The sequence below is a fragment of the Haliaeetus albicilla genome, chromosome 8, assembly GCF_947461875.1.
Source record: "Haliaeetus albicilla chromosome 8, bHalAlb1.1, whole genome shotgun sequence".
Lineage (NCBI taxonomy): Eukaryota > Metazoa > Chordata > Aves > Accipitriformes > Accipitridae > Haliaeetus > Haliaeetus albicilla.
Genome location: NC_091490.1, coordinates 44,633,480 through 44,650,345, shown reverse-complemented (window position 1 = coordinate 44,650,345; position 16,866 = coordinate 44,633,480). Strand labels below are relative to the sequence as shown.

The following is a 16,866-nucleotide window of genomic DNA, read 5'->3' as shown; positions in this document are numbered from 1 at the left end:
TGGCGGGCTGTGCTCCAAGGCTCTCGGCAACAGCCCTGCTTCCCCCACGGCAGCTCTGGCAGGAAGCCAGACCGATAAGCCAGTGCCGACTGCTCACATCTCATTTCCTTCAAAAACCGCTTCCTCCAGCACCGGCTTCTGCCCCACACCCCACAGAGACACAGACTGCTCAAGGGACAGCACCGCACAGCAGCCACCACCATACGTCCTAACCCTCGTGGTCAGCAGCGCTCCGGCCCCGGGATGCTTTCCACCACGCGCAGGACCGATGCAGGGCTGAGTGAGGAGAGTGCCGGCAGTGCAGTCCTGCTGCCAGGCCCCACAGTGCTGCCTGCTGCAGAGGGCGGCAACAAACCTGCCCCGATGCAGGGAAGGGAAAGGAGCGGTGAGCCATGGCAGCCAAAGGGGATGATGCCACTGCCCCACTGGCCCTGGTCTCACCCATCCTCAGCTGGCTCCAGCCTACTGCCCAGGACGAGGTCCAGCGGTGCTTTTTTGTTTGATTTTATTATTAAATACATATTAAATGCCTAGGAGGCACAGAGGTAGATGAGGACAGAGCCCATCTTCCTCAGCCTGACCCAGAGACTTAACAGAAAAAAAAAACCACAGCAAAAAGTTAGAACCAAAAAAACCTCAAAAACCCCGAACAAAAAACCTTAACAATGCCAGACCCTCCCCCCTCAACGCCCACAGTCCAGATTTAGAAACAAGCCAACAAATAAAGAACAAAACAAGGAGAAAGTCCCCAGGAAATTCACTGCAAGCAGCAGCCGCCACGTCCCAGCCCAGCATGACGCCTGGCTGTGGTCCCAGGGCCACCTCCACCCCTCGCTGCTCTCCTCCGGCTTGGATGCCCTGGCCACAGGCTGCACATTCTTTGGGAAGTCAGCAGCAGGGCAGGTAGAGTCCACCCGTCTGTCCACATGGACACGTGCCTGTCCACGTTGTGTGGGCCCTCCCTGCAGTTGGCACCTCTCTTGCTCTCAGTAAATGACCTCGTAAACCGTAGCTTTCTTGTCCCCTGAGCCAGTCACGATGAACTGGTCATCCGTGGAGACATCGCAGCTGAGGACGGAGGAGGTTTCCTTTGACTGGAGAGAGGAGGGCAGGGGGTAAGAACAAGAAGCAGCCCCAGAGCAAGGTCCCAGTCCCACCCCTTGGGACCTGGGGCCCCGAGCTGCGCCGGGGGGGGGCTGCAGGGACAAATTTGTTTATGGGGCTCATTACTGCTAAGATACATTTACAGCTGGGTTGTACTGGGCCATCCCAGCTCTGGGCAACCTCACCCAGAGGAACATCTCCTCCCAACCCCTGATCACGAAGGCTACGTATGCCCCACACCTGGAAGATGCTGGCTCCATAGGGTGTCCGCCAGGCATTCAGCAGGTTGTCCTTCCCCGTGCTCACAAACCACTTCCCTGTGGGAAGGACAGAAGGGACAAAGAGGAGCATCATATCACCAAACCAGGCCCACCAGCTGTATTCCTGCAGCAAATTGTGCCCAGGTTGTGTAACACAAGGTGGGAACAAGAAAGCAACACCTCCAGCACTCATTAACCAAGGCACTGTTTTCAGGAACACAAAGGGGAGTCCTGTGACAATAGAGCTGAGAGTGCAGCCATGGATGTTGCTCCAGGAGGAACAGACACCCCTTCTCTGAAGGATACCACTAGCATCCACACAGAACTGGGCTGGCTACTGGAGCCAGTGCTTGCCCCCAGTGCAAAAAGCTCTGAGACACATGGCTAGGAGAGGAGACTCCATCCACAAGGTTCCAGAGCCAGCGGGCTGGGACAGGTGTGCCTACCGCAGGAGGCGAATTTGAGGGAGAGAACGCAGCTCTCATGGAGGTGCAGCTGGTACTTGTCTGGTTTGGTGACATGCAGGATCTCCACGTTGCTGCTCTCCATGCCCACTGCCAGCCACTCTCCCGTTGGGCAGTAACCCAGGGAGAAGATCTAGGGAGAGAGACAGGGTCAGGCAGTGGCCCAGCAGGTCCCAGCCAGCCCCATGGTGCTCCCGGTCGGCCCCAGTCCCTACCTGGGAGCTGAAGTCATGCTGCTGCAGCTGACGCCCTTCCCGCAGGTCCCAGCACCGTACTGTGTTGTCCAGCCCCCCTGTCCACAGCTTGGTACCATCGTTAGAGATGTCGATGCAGCTGGCACCATCTGTGTGGCCTTGAAACTGCCTGGGAAAGAGGGGGACAGAGAGGGCGAGAGCATGGCTGTCAGGGCTGCCAGCACCACCAGCACCTGCAGTGCAAAGTGTGGGCCGGAGCAGCACCCAGCAGCTAGAGCAGATCCCTGCTGCAAGGACAGGGACTGTCCTATGGCCAGGGTTAGACCGCGGGGAGGGAAGGCCCTGGAGGGGACCAAGCGGTCCCTGGCCTGACGGTCCCTGGCCTGACGAGCCCTGCCCACGCTCCCCCTGTCCCAGGCTCACCTGACCAGGGTCTGGTTCTGTAGGTCCCACACCACGATGTTGCCGTCGCTGCAGCAGGAGAAGCAGACTTTGGCGTCGGGGCTGATGGCCAGGGCATAGCAGGCGGGGGCAGAGGAGGTGAGCTCGGCCTTGATGCGGGGCGTTGGGGCTGCCAGGTCCCAGATGGAGAGGGTGCTGGCCTCCCCCCCCACGATAAGGCTCCGGCCGTCAGGCAGCAGCTTGCAGGAGCGGATGTAGTTGTCGCGGTTCTAGGGTGCAGGAGAGAGGACCCTGTTAACCCCTTCCCCTCCAGCCCTTCTGCACCCATCCCAGACTGCCTGGTCACCCTAGGGCCAGCAGCTCATACTGAGGGTAGGAGCAGCAGCAGTGGGAGAGCAGGGCTGGGGCAGGGGTGGCTGTGCAGCCCACCCCGTCCCATGCCCAGAGTGGTCGCCCCAGCCAGCCCCCATAGGAGCCCCTCAGTTTGTTACTGCACTATGAACAGCCTCAGGGACGCCCTCAACCCACAGCATCCCTGCCAGCAGCTGCCCAACAGACACAGCTGGTCCTGGAGGAGACGAAGGGCAGCCAGGGAGGCAGCTCCAACAAGGCTGAAACAGCCCATGGCTCTGAGCACTAGAACACCATTTTTCCCTGCTCCCAAACTTCTGATGCAGCTTGAAATTATCATGACTCAGTCATTTCCTTGTTTGTGCATCTGTATCTTCAAGGTCAGCACCATCCAGGAATATTTGTCAGGCTGCCCAGGCCCCAAGCAAGTCGAGGAGAGGACTTGGGTTTGGGCTGTTCAAAGCAGGCACAGGGACTCCCAGTTCCAGCAGCCCGTTTAAAATAAACCTCAAAGAAAACAAGTTAAAAATACTCTCAGGTGATGGCTGTGCCTCCAGCTTGGCTCTGGTGAGTTGCTGTGGTCTGACAGTCCATTTCATTTATTTTTAAAAGAAATAGGAGTTCTCCCTCCAGCCAGACTCACACAAGCAAAAGCAGAAAGGACAGAGCTGAATCCGAGTGATGCTTCAAGCCCATGCAATTCTGGCCTGTACAAAGTATCTGGCCAGGACGGGTTGACACTGGCAAAGGCTTGTCTTAGGGTAGGTGCTGTCAAACAAAGCAGTACCAAGGCGTGGGGGTGTAAAAGCCCCCCAACAGCTTGGGATGCTCAGAACAGATGGGGTGGCACAGGAGAGCACACTGGCAGCACAGAGCCACCATCCCTCCCCAGCAGCCCCCCACTGCCCCCACTTAGAAACACACATGGAGACTCTCCTCGGTGCACACCGTCACTTTCAGAGGCCCCCCACATCCCCAAGATCTGCAATGGAGACCCCAGAGCCCCTCTGCACCACAGCACTGTGGCACAGTGCAGGGAAACAGGGAAAAAGGCCGTGCCAGAGTGGTGGCACGCTCCTCCTTACCAAACAGTCCAGCTGAGCCACGGCTGTCTTGGTGCCTGGCTGCCCCACGTCCCACACCTTCACGCAGCCCTTGCCCCCGGTGTAGACGTGTCGTGTGGAGTTGCTGATGGTGACGGCACAGACCACCTCGCCGTGGGTCAGGGTGTGAAGCTGCCGAGCGTGGCGGGGGATACCAGAGCCGATGAGGGCGTCGGGTGGGAAAGGCACCGGCTGCATCTGCCCGTCGGCGCTGACGTGGAAGGAATAGGCGCTGGAAGGGGACAGAGCAGTAAGAACCAGCCAAGGATCCTGCACGGAGAGTAGCTGGTGCTATGTCGGACCCAGCGTGCCTGACACAGGCAGCACGGTTTGGAATCAGAGCCACGAGCAGAGCGGTGCCCAGGGAAGCCTGGCTGGGCACACAATAGCCTGCCGCTGCCCAGAAACGGGTGCCCCATCACTGGGCTGTGCTCCCCATCCCTGCTGGGCCTCGCCTGCCTGCACCCCGCAGCTTAAGCCCTGCAGGACACCTCATCCTCTGCCCCCCATACAGCCCCCAGCCCAGCGCAGCCCCACTTACGGTTTCCCCGAAGTCCCCACTTGCATGCCGGCTGCCAGCCCTGGGACGCGCATGTGGGGGTGCGGGTCGTAGCCCACCTGGAGGGGACAGCGGGTGAGAGCAGCTCACGCCCCACAGCCCCCTCAGCCCTGCAGGGAAGAGGCTCACGCACCAGGGGGGAGCGCCCGTAGCTGCCGGCTCCCACGGCGGCCGCAGCCCCGTTGAGCTGCGGGGACATGAGGTGGAGGCTGGCGTAGGCACCAGTCCCGGCCATGTCCCCGTTAACTGCGGGGTGGGCCATGCCAAAGGCAGCCGAGTAGGGGCTCTGCACTCCCAGCGGATTCCTCAGGCCCAGGGCTGCGGGGGGAGAGGCAGCATGAAGAGACAGGGCCCAGGGTCCATCCTCGCGGGGGACCAGGGGACCAGCACTCAGAGCCACCTGCCTGGGTGCCGGCAGGGCCAAGCTCACCCAGTGGGTCCACGGGGGCCTTGGCGGCGGCAGGGCGAAACTGCTGGGCACCACTGGAGCCCAGGGCTGCGGTGTCACCCTGGGAGGTGGGTGTGCTGGACTTCAGGCTAGGCGTCCCTACCTTCTCCACCTGCCAGGAACAGAGCGGGGAGGTCTGACAGCCACGCTACCACCCTGCCGGGGGTCTCCTCAGGTCCCCCCCCGAGCGAGCTGGTCCATTTTCCTCACCCCTGATGATAGCCCAGCCCAGCCAGCGCTGCAGGGTCTGGGGGATGGGACACGAGAGGGGATCTAATGGAGCAGGAGCCCTCCCTGTCCCTCCAGCATTGCCTTCACCCCATGGGTTTAGAGGCAGGTGGACCCACGTCCGGCAGCTCTGCCAGCCGAGCCCGGGGAAGCAGGGACGCGAGCACAAGCCCCGAGCGAAGCGCCCCAGCTGCCCCACACTACTCATGTACCGTGGGTGCATCCTTGCTCCGAGACGGGGACGTGCTGCTCGAGGAGGCCATGGAGGTCGGGCTGAGCGGCATGGCCTCCTTCCTGCCCAGTGGGACCTTCTCCACCCCATTCTCCCGGGATGAGTAGGAATGGACGCTGTGCGGGGAAGAGGGGTCCTGGAGGGGGAGGGAAATCAGCAGGCAGCAGAGCAGGCAGGAGTGCAAGGACGTCCCAAGCCATGGTGAGCCGGTGGCTCCAGAGAGGGCCAGGCTGGGACCCTGCATCCTGGGGCTCATCGCTGCCATCAGTGAGGGCCGGTAAGCAAGACTCAGGTCCCACTGCCACCTCCCCATGCTGCCTGCCTCCTCCTGTAACAGCCTGTTAGCCCCCAGCTCAGGCAGAGGGACAGGCAGCACACGTCAACCCCAGCCCCTTCCCAGTGCCCAACATCCCGGTGCACTGACCTCATCCACCACCAAGTTGTCTTCACTTTTGTCTGCATCGCTGCCCTGAAACACAGAGGACAGTTGGAGCCAAAGGGGCTGAGGCTGCCCTCGCTCCTGCCTGGGAAGTGCCGGAGGCACAGGCAGCTCCACACATTGCCCTGCAAGAGGGGATGAGGATGCCCCAAGCCCCCCAGCCCTGGACTCACGTAGTCTGTAACGAAGTCCTTCTCCTCCACCTTCCTCTTTTTGCTGCTGCTCAGGTACTCGGAGATGGCTCGTGCCCGCTCCCCATTGGGCAGCGCCAGGGAGCTCTGGGGTAGGGGGACACAGCGTTAGGGGCTGCGAGCTGCTGTGCCCGGCCCCCAGGACAGGCAGCACCAACGCAGGGCTGCGGCTGGCTCTAGGGGCACCGAGGGCCCCAACGCAGCCCCCCCGTGCCACCAGTTCAGGCTTCAGCTCCTGCCGAAGGAGCAACGAGGGGGACGCTGCTTGGGGGAACGGTGCGGTTTGCCCACGTGACACGGGGAAGGGGTCCCCAGGGGGAGAGCACCCACCCACACGGCTGTGCCGGCAGTGGGGCCTCAGCCGGGCAGCGGGATCTGTCCCCCGCATGGCTGCCGGCTCGCAGGGTCCCGGCTGGAGCCTGCGCAGCTGGAGGGAAACGGTGCAAGAGAAGGAAAAGGCACTTACAGGGCCGGGGTCTCGCTCTGTCGCCGTGGCAACGCGGAAGCACAGCAGCAGGAGGAGGGAAGGAGGGACACACTGTGCCACCGCCGAGAGCCCCCCAGGAAAGCCGCCCACTCAAGCCACCCGCTCCTCCCGCAGCTGCTGGGGTGCTCGTGGCAGGGCCGGGCCAGTGCTACAGCAGCAGGGTGGTCCTGGGCCCCCACCAGGGATGACCCCCCCCCCAGCCCACCCCACTGCCCTCCCAGGTGGTGCTGCTCAGCGGGGTACATTCCCCACCCAAACCCCTCACAGCTGGCAAGCCCCCCACTCCACCAGCCCAGCTGGGAGCCCCGAGGCACAGACAAGCTGCCCCCCACCCAGCCCTGGTCCCCACCCACCCCAGGGAAGTGCCCAAGCGGGAAGGACATGGGGAGCAAGCACAGCCCCGGGGCCCAGCATCACCCCTTCCCAGGCTTGCCTGCTGCCAGGAGGGTCACACCAGACCTGACCCCCCAGCCCAGCCCCTGTCTCCCGTCCCCCCCACGCTCACCCCTAGGCTCCGTGTCATGGACTCCTCGGTCATCTTTGGAGAGAAGCTGGGCCTGGGCCCCCAGTGCCCCTGAAAGCGCCAGCAGCCCCGAGGCGCTGCTGATGCCAGCAAGGCCGGTGGGCTGCATCCCGGAGGGGTGGGGGGTCAGCGGGATGGGAGGAGCGTGGTGTGAGAGGTGCTGGGTCTGGAGCTGGTGCTGGAGAGGAGCGGGAGGAGAGAGGAGAGCCGAAGAACCACGTCAGGATGGCCGCCGGGTAGGGGGGGAGGGAAGAGGCTGCTCCTCCCCACCGGCAGCCCTGGGTCAGCCAAGGGATGGATGGGGAGCTGGGTGAGGAGGGGCAGGGCACGCTCCCAGGTGCCCCAGCCAAGCTGCCGGCAGCACCACGTCCCTCCCACCGCCTCTCCCCACCTCATGACAGGAGCTACTGGGACAGATGGGAGACCCTACGCGTATCCATACCACTGTACTGCTGCGGTCTCGTGGGAATAACTGAGGTGTGGGAACAGTGGCGACCCCCACCCTCCACCTGGGCCACCAGGCATCAGGACACAGTGACATGCACCAGCCATCACCCCCACACCCTGTTTTGACACCACTGCAGCAGCAGCTGCATCTCCTCCAAGCCCAAGTACTGCTGGCAGCCCCCCAGACAAGCTCGGCTTGCCCTCCTCCTCCCCCTGACTCAGCCACAGGAGGGTGAAGGCACTAGGGGCAGGGGGCTGCACCCGACCCCCCCGTGCTTGGGACAGGACAGGTCTCCAGCCCAGGGGACGGTGGGAGCACGGGAGGCACCATTGCCTGCGGCAGCCCAGCACGCCCAGCCAGGGGGTGGCGGGAAGGGGTGGGCAGAGGGTTGACGTACCCCGATCGCCGCGTTCAGGTCGGTCATAGTCACCTGCTTCGCACGCTCCACGGCCTGGACCACCTGCTGCTGGTGCTGCAGGGAGAGAAGAGCACGTCAGCACCGGGCGATGCCCCCGCCGACTCCTGCTGTGAGCAGGGCTGCGGCAGCCTCATTTCGTCAGGGGATGGGGTGAAGCCAGCCCCCCCAGCCCAGCCCAAAGCACAGGGCCTGAGTCCCCCAGCAGGGACACTCCCTGTGTCCCAAAGGAGCTCTGCACACCCCATCAGAGGTGAGGGTCCGAGGGCTCACCCACCTCCTGAGACAGGAATGGGATGAGCTGGGCGCAGATCACATTGAGCCGCTTCGCAATCTCCGTCTGGCAGCAGAAGAGAGGCAGTGCCTGTCAGGGCAAGGGGCAGAGCTGCCCCCACGCTGAGCGGCCCTGGCACCGCGGGAGACCCCTCCCGCCAAGGGCGCTCCCCAAGCAGCCACAGGGTGCCAGTGCTTGGCCCCAAGAGCTGCTGCTTAGCACCAAGGACCAGAAACACCCCAGGGGGGAGCAGGAAAGCTCTCCTTCCCAATGCCAGCCCTCCAAAAACACGAGCCCAGCATCCTCCATCCCCACCCTGAGAGCCCCAGGAGGGCTCCCGCCTCCTCCCTGCCAGGGACATGGAGCCCCACGGCCCATGCCACCAAGGGCCATCGCCAAGCAAGCCCCCAGCCCTGCAGGTCAGGGCCCCGGCCTCAGCAGGCTCCCCTCCGCCCTCCGCGCAAGCCTCCTGCCGGCACCACGACTGCTAATTGCCGCTCTCCCGGCCTGCAGGAAGCCCTGGAGAGGTGCTCTCTTACAGCTGCTGTTTTTCTGCAACACTTGAGTGCCACAGGCAATCAGGAGCGCAGAGCGGGGGAGCGGCACAGGGAGGCAGAGCGGTGGTGTGCTGTGCCTGCTGTGCCGCGCTCCCACTGCACCCTACAGCCAGGGCAGGGCCCTCGCCAGCCCCATGCTGCATGTCCCGGGCTGGGGGCGAGCACAGACATTGGGTCATCCCTGGCCCCACAGACACATCCCTGGGGAGAACCCCCAGGGTCTAGGGGGTCAGGCCCCTGCCCCGAGTACCAGTGGGTGACAGCCAGGAGAGCAGACACTGCTCAAGGCAACAGCAGAGATGCCCACGCTGCTCTCCATCGCACAGAGCCGGGGACTCCACCCCAGCACCGAAGAGGGGGCAGAGATCAGCAGCTCTCCCTTTAGGCGGGGGATGCCCCAGGCACGGGGACTTCAGGTAAGGTGCTGTCCCAAGCTTCCAGGAGCTCCCTGCCCACACCAGTGGGGAGGATGAAAACGTTACGGAACCAGCACGGGGCTGAAAGGAGGGGGTTGAACACAGACCTTCTTGTCAGCCCCAGGAGGAGACCAGAGGCTGAAGGGCCGCAACAGCCGGGGTGGAGCTGACCCCAGATCTCCCCACCGGGACCTTGGGCAAGTCTCCTGTGCCCAGCTGGTGCAGGCGCCATGGTGCCAGGACGAGGGGCCACAGCACTGCCAGGCTGGTGGGGGGACACAGACCCAGTGACACTCCATGCTGCCCTTCAGAGCGGCCACCGTCCTGTTTTTGCCAGACCCACAGAGAGCAGAAACAATCCAGCACCCGCCCTCGCTTCCCCTTCCGAGGGAGGAAAAAAGAGAAAGAAAAGAAAGAAAGGCGGGGGGAGCAAGGAGATTTGGCAGCAGGCAGTTCTGGGAAGGATTTAGCTGTCTCCCGGGGCCGGCAGTGATGGATTCTCTTCCCTAATGCACTGATGGGCAGCAGCTCCTTGGGGAGAGCTGCCTCCAATTCACTTGCACTCGTTAATGTGCAATTTACTGGCACTTTAACGCTCTCAGCATGAAAAATGATCATGCTGTTTGCAGCCCCCCCAGCCACCAGCACCGTCACCTCCCCTCTGGCTCGCGGTGAGCAAGTCCAAGGCCAGGCAGATTCGGGGAGGCGGTTTTATAAAAAGCTACAGGCCCCTTCCATGCCAAAAACAAAACAACAATAAAAAATTAACATCTCCTGCTCATTCCTGTCTTGAGCCTCCCCTGCCAAGCCTGTGGCTGCCTGGAGAGCTGCACCATCACAGCCGGCCCCCCAGCCCCCAGCCCCATTTCCCTCCAAACAAACCCAGGCAGGGTAAAACCGCCCTGCACCTCGGCCCTTGCCGGTGCAAGCACTGCTGATGCCAGCACCATGGGAGCCGGGTGCCTGGGGAGCCTCTGGGGGATGCTGGGGACGGAGGCAGCACCGCACCATGGCACTACCCTGCCTTCACCAGCGGCGATGGGGCAAGTGCTTCCTCGGTGGTCCCAGGGCAGCCGAGAGTGCTCAGGACCCCTGCCCATGCCCACAAGCAGCACCAGATTTGGGGGAAGGGGAGGAGAGACGGCGACCCGATCTCCCCACGGCGGTGATAACCCGCAGCTCCCGCGCAGGCGGTTCCCATTTTTCACACAATGGCCGCTGGCTGTCAGAGCAGACTTACGGGCCCTTGTTAAAAGTGCAGACAGCTCGCTGGCGGGCAGCCAGCGGCACCTGGGACTGGCAGAAAACACGAGCCTGCAAGGGCCAGGGGAGAACCGGCAACCAGATGAGAGGAGCACACACCCGGAGGGGGTGCTGGGCCGGGCAGACCCTCGGCATCGCCCCTCGCAAGGGCGGCTTCACGCCTCCTCGGCCGGCTTTGCGCAGCGGGGATGGCGGCATGGGGCAGGGTGCACATGGGAAACGAGGAGAGCCGCAGAAACACCCACCCGGGGGGTGGAAAGCCGGTGAGATCGGCCGTCAGCCTGCCCTGTGCCGGGGGCCGGCACCCCCACGCCGGCTGCCTGAGCCGGCTCCCGCGCAACAGTTGGTGGCGGCGGGGTGCAGGGCGGGAAGGAAGGAGGCCGTGGCTGCAGCACGCCTCGCCAGGCTCCTCCGCAGCCTCTTTAAAAATAGATGAGAAGAAACCTTCTGTCTCAGAGCAGCTGGTGACCCGGAGTGCGGCACAGCAGGAGGAAGGGAGGGAGGGAGGGAGGATGGGGAGGCAACGAGGGGGGATGTGCAGCCCCGAGCCTTTGGGGAGCCCACCCTGCACCCACGCCCCAGCCCCCTGCTTCCCACCTCAGGATGCTCCTCAGCCCCGGCCCCCAGGCGAGCTGCCCCCAAGGGCCAGCTGGCACTGGACAGCTGCCAAGACAGCGAGGCAAAGCTCGTCACCCTGCCCATCACCCGGCCGTGACGCTGCAGCACCCCTTGCCCCGCGGGAGCCGGTCTCCTCCACGACGGTCCCCAGGTGGCCACTCACAACTGGTGCGAGCAGCCACGCAAGCACAAGTCCTCCACCGCTGCTCTCTTCCCACCGCAACAAGTGCATCGCGACACAGCCAGGAACACGCACCCTGAACCCAGCGAGCAAATGGCAGCTCACGCTGGAGTGCACACGTGTGTGCAGAGAGCTGAGGAGACAGGCCAAGGCCATGACGCAGAGTGGTGCAGAGCTCCCAAAGCACACAGAAGGGAGCACAGCCCCCACAAGCACAGCCTTCCCTGGGCTACGGCAGGGAGCGACTTCCCACGCTTTCCGTGGGAAGGGATGACCCCGATGGGCCCAGATGGCAAGGCAGGGACAGGGAGCAGGGACAACGCTCCCATCCCACACAGACTCACCTGTTTGTGCATCTCGATGTTCAGGCCGTAGGACATCTCGTAGTACTGCGAGGGAGAGAAGGCAGCATCAGCACGGCTGGGGAGCCCAGGGGGACTCACAACCAAAAAGTCCTCTCCAGTGCTGGCGTGCAGGGTCAGCCTGGCCACAAACACCCATGCTGTGGCCAGGCCAGGAGAACATGGTCCCCAGCAACTCTCCTGGGAGCAGAGGTCTCTCTGGCACACAGCCACAGCCCACAAAACGGACACGGTCTTCCTGGGGCTCCCGCTCACTGCCCGCGGGAAAGAAGACAACCCACACGGGAGCAGCTTCGCCACCACCCTGCCACCATGCACTCTGGCAGCAAGCCCTGCTCAAACACCACAGCTCGTTTTGGGGGGAAAAAACAGACAATAACTACCACAGGAACTAGGTCTCAGGGCCTGGCCGCACAACCCAAACGCAAGGGGAAGCCAAACCATCCCAGGGCTGCGTGTCCTTTGATGGTTCAGAGGAGACACCCCCCACCGCACTCGTCCTTTCAGGTGGAGCTCACTAACCATGACATAATGACGCTGGATTTCTGTTTTTTCTGTTGCCAGCTTTTCACATTCTAACTTCAAGCTGTAATAATAAAGAGAAGAAAGAGAGAGGGAGGGAGGGAGAGGGAGACACCCCCTGGTCCCCCACAGGCAAGATCTCCCAGGCTGGACAGAGCACAAGCCCTCCCAGCGCACTGCGTGCTTCAGCCTCCTGCTCTCAGATTCAATCCCGTCTCCCAGCAGAAGCCAAGAAAACCACCTGAAAGAGGGTGGGAAGGGGCTGACAAAGAGGAGATGGACAGCAAAGGGATCCAGGCATCAGGGAGCAATCTGCATGGAGTTTTAACCCCCTCCCCAGCATCTGCTTCCCAAATGGAGCGAGCTGCAAAGCCGAGCTGCATTTCAAACCTTGCTCTGCCCAGCACTGTGCGGGGAAGGGGAGGTGATCCTGGCCAGCAGCAGGGCGGATCAGAGGGACTCCAGGTCTGCTAAGTGACGGCTCCAGCTCAGCCCAGAAGCCGGGCCCTGGAAGCCAGCATCCTCATCCTGGGGCTTTTGGCAGGAAGAGGCCGAGTTTACCCCTCAAACAGTGTCATTTCAAGCTACCAAGGTGGTGCTTGGCACAGCCGTCTTCCAGATGGACCAGTGCCCACAGCAGCATGGGACGGCACTTCCTGCCAGCCCACACTGATGCCCAGCACCGAGGGGGAGCCCGCCTCTCGCCAGCACCAGTTAAGTGCCCAGTGCCTTGCTGGCACGCGAGCCCTGGCAGCTTCTCACCTGTGGTATTGGTTCTGCAGGAACTGGAATTCCTCCTTGATGCGGTCCAAGGTCTCTGGGTAAGTCAGCTTGAGGGACTGAGGGGTGCTGGGGATGGCACTGGCAGCGACAGCAGCTCCCGAGGCAGCGGAGGGTGCCTGGAGATGGGCCTAGGCAGAGGAGGGGACCCCCGGGGTCACCACTGCTGGCTCAGTGAGGCTCGCGAGTCCCCCAGGGGTTATCCTGCACCCGGGGAAGAGGCTATGGGCACATCTGGGAGAGCAGCACATGGAAGAGGTGGCAGAAAGAGTTATTGCAGAGGAAACTGGTTACAGCCAAGCACCAAGGGCAATCGTTCTCCACCTTTCCAGCATCGGTTCAGCCACTGAGCCAGAAGAGGAGGATTAACAACCATGGGTGGCACAGAGCGTGCAAGCCTGCGCTGGCAGAGCGTGCAACACCCCCCCCCCGCCCTCCCGCCCAGCCCCGGGGCTCTGTCCTCGCCCACTCATCACCGGTCCCACAGTCACGCCCCGACTGCGATCCGGCTTCCAGCGTGTCGGAAAACCCAAATCCCCGCAGCTCTGGAGCTCAGCATCAGGTTGGGAAGCACCACACCACTGCTCCCAAGTGCATTACATGCCATCCCCACAACTTTCCAGGCTGAGGCCGACACGTCCCACCCCCACGGGGCGAGGCAGGCTCACAGTCGGGTTTGGGGGCGCAGGCCCGTGCCAAGGGCCAGGCCAGCACGGCTGCCGCAGTACCGCGTGCTCGCCCGTGGCCCGGAGGGGACGAGGCCGAGCTGCGGGCTCACCGGGGGCCGGTTCTGCGGGAACATCTTTGGCACTGGACAGGCCCAGGATCCCTCTCGCCGCTCCGGGCCCCACCGCGGGCTCAGGCCGGGGGCCTGGGGACGATTCCCAGCTCCGGATCAGGCCCTGGGAGAGAGACGGGGAGTCACGGCCCGGCGCTGCCCACTCACGCAGCCGGCCGGGGCGCGGGGCCCTGCGGGAGCCGCAGCGGAGCAGGGCAAAGCCCCGGGGCCCGGCCCCTCCCGCAGCTCCCCCGCGGCCGCCGGGACCCCCGCACCGCGCCCCGGCCGAGCCGCTCCGCATCCCCGCGGGGACCGAGGGGCCCCGGGACTCCTTCCGGGGGCTGCGGGACCCGCCCGCCGCAGGACACCCCCCAACCCACCCCACCCCCGCCGGCTCCCCGCCCCCAGCGCGGGCTCCACCGCCCCCGGCCCCGCCGCGGGCACGGCCCAGGCCCGCGCCCCCCCGGCGCCGCGCAGACAATGGCCCCGCCGCTGCCGCCCGCAGCAGGTACGGCCGCGGGGAGGGACCGGCCTCGCCGCCGCCCCAGCCCCGAGCGGGGCCGGACCCCGCCCGGCGGGAGTCCCGGAGCGGGCCCGGAGCGGCGCGGCAGAGACCGAACCGGACCGGACCGGGACGGGATGGGACGGGACGGACTCACCGCGCTGCTGGCTCCGGCTCCGGCTCCGGGCGCACGCCCCTGCGGCGGGGCGGGCCGGGCCGGGCCGAGCCGAGCTGCGCCGAGCCGAGCCGAGCCGAGCCGAGCCGAGCCGGCGCCCCCTCCCCGCCCGCCCCGCCCGCCGCGGCAGCCGCTCTGCGGAGCGCGATCAATGAACGAGCGCCAGCGCCAGCTCCACGTGGGGCCTGGCCCGTGCGGGCAATCGCCCCGGCCGCCAGCCAATGGGAGCGCGGCGGGAGCGGCCCGCCCCCACGTGGGGCGCGCGGAGCTGCCTTCCCATTGGCCAGCCGGGCCGGCCGCCGCGGAAGGTGTCAATCCGGGGAAGGCCGAGCAGCCAAAGAAGGGGCGGCGCGGGCGGGGGAGCGGCGATTAACCCGTGCGGCGCCAGGCGGGCACGAGGGGGGGGGCACCGAGAGGGCGGCCACGGCGGGGGCTGCCCCCAGGCCGTCCCCGGCGAGCCCGGCCCCGCTGCCGGTGCGCGGGACCCCCGGCCGGCAGGGCACGGCCCCTTCCCAACCCCGCGACGGGGACCTGCCCCCCCCCAGCACCGCAGCTTCACCCGCAGAACGGAGCGGCGGGGTTTGCAGCCAAGGCCCTGCGCCCCCCGCCCCGCCACCGCCCCTTCCCGCTCAGGCAGCGCTCTGGTTTTGGGGTTTTTTTTCTAATACACACTAAACACAAGAAGTCGTTGCCCGCCCCCCACTCTTTTTTTTTTTTTTTTTAAAATCAAGAAAAGACAAGACACGAAACCAGGAATCCTCCCCCGGGGCTGCTAGTCTCGCTCACCGAGAATTCCCTGCGGCATGTGATGGCGGGGAGCGGCAGCATCCCTCTCCCCCGAGAGCTCAGGGCGCTGGCCCGGGAAGGGCTCCTGGGTTCGGCCCTCTCCCCCGGCCCCGGGACCCCTGCTCCCCCTCAGGGACCCCCACGCATCCCCCCTCCGCCCGCCAGCAAAGGGCCGGCGTCCGCCTGGCCCAGAGGAGGGTCTGCCAGCACCCGCCCCGGCCCCCGCTCCCCACCATCGCCAGCCCCGGCAGCCCCGCGGGACGCTGGTCCAGGAGGCCCGTCACCCTTGGGAAAACTCGAGCACGGGCAGATACTTGAGCTGGGGAAAGGGACCCCCACGTTGCCAGCCCACTCGCCCTACACCAGCCCCAGTGCCCCCTGCCCAGTGCTGCCCACCCTCCTCCCCAGAGCCCCCCGTGTTTCCAGCCAGCGGGCTGGGGCCCGTACAACCCACTGGGTTTTTCTCGTGGGTTTTCTGGTGGTTTTCTCCTTTCAGTGACACCGTTTGTTGTTCGACATTTTCTGCTGCCTGCAGGTCAATCCGGGCTTACACAGAGCAGGAAATAAAACATTTGAAGAGCAGCAGCTGTGAGGGGTCGGCCTCTCCTCCTGTTTAACCTTAATCCACCAACAGGCCCAGCCCCTTTCCTCCCCACCAGAGCTCCGTCCTCGGCCCTGTCGCCCTTCGGGAAGGCAGCAATGCCATCGGCCCGTGGGACAGACCCATCCTGACACCAGAGCACGCAGCCACAGGCTTTCCAGGATGATCAAAGTGACTCCTCTGAGCAGAAAGCAAAGCAAACCCAGACACTTCCCCAGCCCCTTTTCCTTTGCCCAGATGGTGTTTTTCCAGAGAGACATCAGCCCTGGACATCCTGCAGAGTTAAAATTTGCTGTTGAATGCACCCCTTAAATTACCTGAGTGTGGCATCTGCACAGCCTTCCTGCGCCCAAGGGCGACCACGTTTAAAGGCTCATGTCTGCAGATTGCCTAGAGCAGGGACAGCACAAGGCTCTGCATTTGCAACAGGAGGGGAAAAATCCAACAGAAAGCAAATTATCCCAAAATGTATACAGAGAGACACAGCCACACACACACACACATACATGCACAAGTCAGGAAACAAACAGGGCGATGGGGAGGAGAAGCAACAACCAAAATGTTCAAGTTTAATCTGATTTTCATGTTTGGTTTATTTTGCATCTCTGGGACACCCCTGTGATCCCAGACCCCCCCCCTCTGGCTGAGATGGGGCTGGGGAGGTGGGTTTGAACTTGCCTTTGCCTCTGCTCTCCATCACCATCGCACCAGAGCTCGTGGCTGCTCACACAGGTTCCTAATGCACTGCTGGCAGGGTACACAGCGGGGGAACCAGAGCCATCCTCAGGGACGACAACTCGCCTCCAGGCCCTGGTAGAACAATAACAATAACCTCAACAAAACCACTGAAAGAGACCATGACTGCACAAAGGCCACCCTGCATGTGCCCAGAGGGCTCAGGAGTCCCAGAGCGATGGGCTATGCTGTCTCTCAGGCTGTGAGCAGGGTTTTCCAGCCATGAGCCAGGTCCTACTGGCTTTACAGAGCCGGGGACCACCCCCAGTCCCCCCCGGGAAGCCCAGCCCGTTTTGCCCCATCTGTCCTCCAGCAGTCCCAGCATTTTCTGAGAGCAGCTGTGGTCTCAGATGGGAGATCTCCCACTACCCAGCTCTGCCAAGGGGAGCCAGGAAGGGAGACCTCCCCCCCTTTCTCTGGAGCTGGAAAGGGCTGGGGATGCCCCCCCCCTTGCTGCACCCACTCTTG

At 64.0% G+C, this 16,866-nt stretch overlaps 1 protein-coding gene across 1 annotated transcript; it reads right to left on the bottom strand.

Moving 5' to 3' along the window:
* Nucleotides 1–488: 488 nt before the first annotated feature.
* On the bottom strand, nt 489–14,571 carry LOC104318378 (transducin-like enhancer protein 1). Its single transcript, XM_069790677.1, is given in 23 exon segments — nt 489–1,094; nt 1,345–1,421; nt 1,811–1,961; nt 2,044–2,191; nt 2,446–2,693; nt 3,861–4,110; nt 4,420–4,496; nt 4,571–4,755; nt 4,868–4,997; nt 5,326–5,481; nt 5,770–5,814; nt 5,958–6,062; nt 6,442–6,458; nt 6,968–7,163; nt 7,831–7,905; nt 8,126–8,188; nt 11,502–11,546; nt 12,042–12,105; nt 12,804–12,952; nt 13,600–13,689; nt 13,691–13,723; nt 14,259–14,507; nt 14,509–14,571. Coding segments are annotated over 23 exon segments (2,709 nt in total). The 5' UTR covers nt 14,557–14,571; the 3' UTR covers nt 489–986.
* Nucleotides 14,572–16,866: the final 2,295 nt, after the last annotated feature.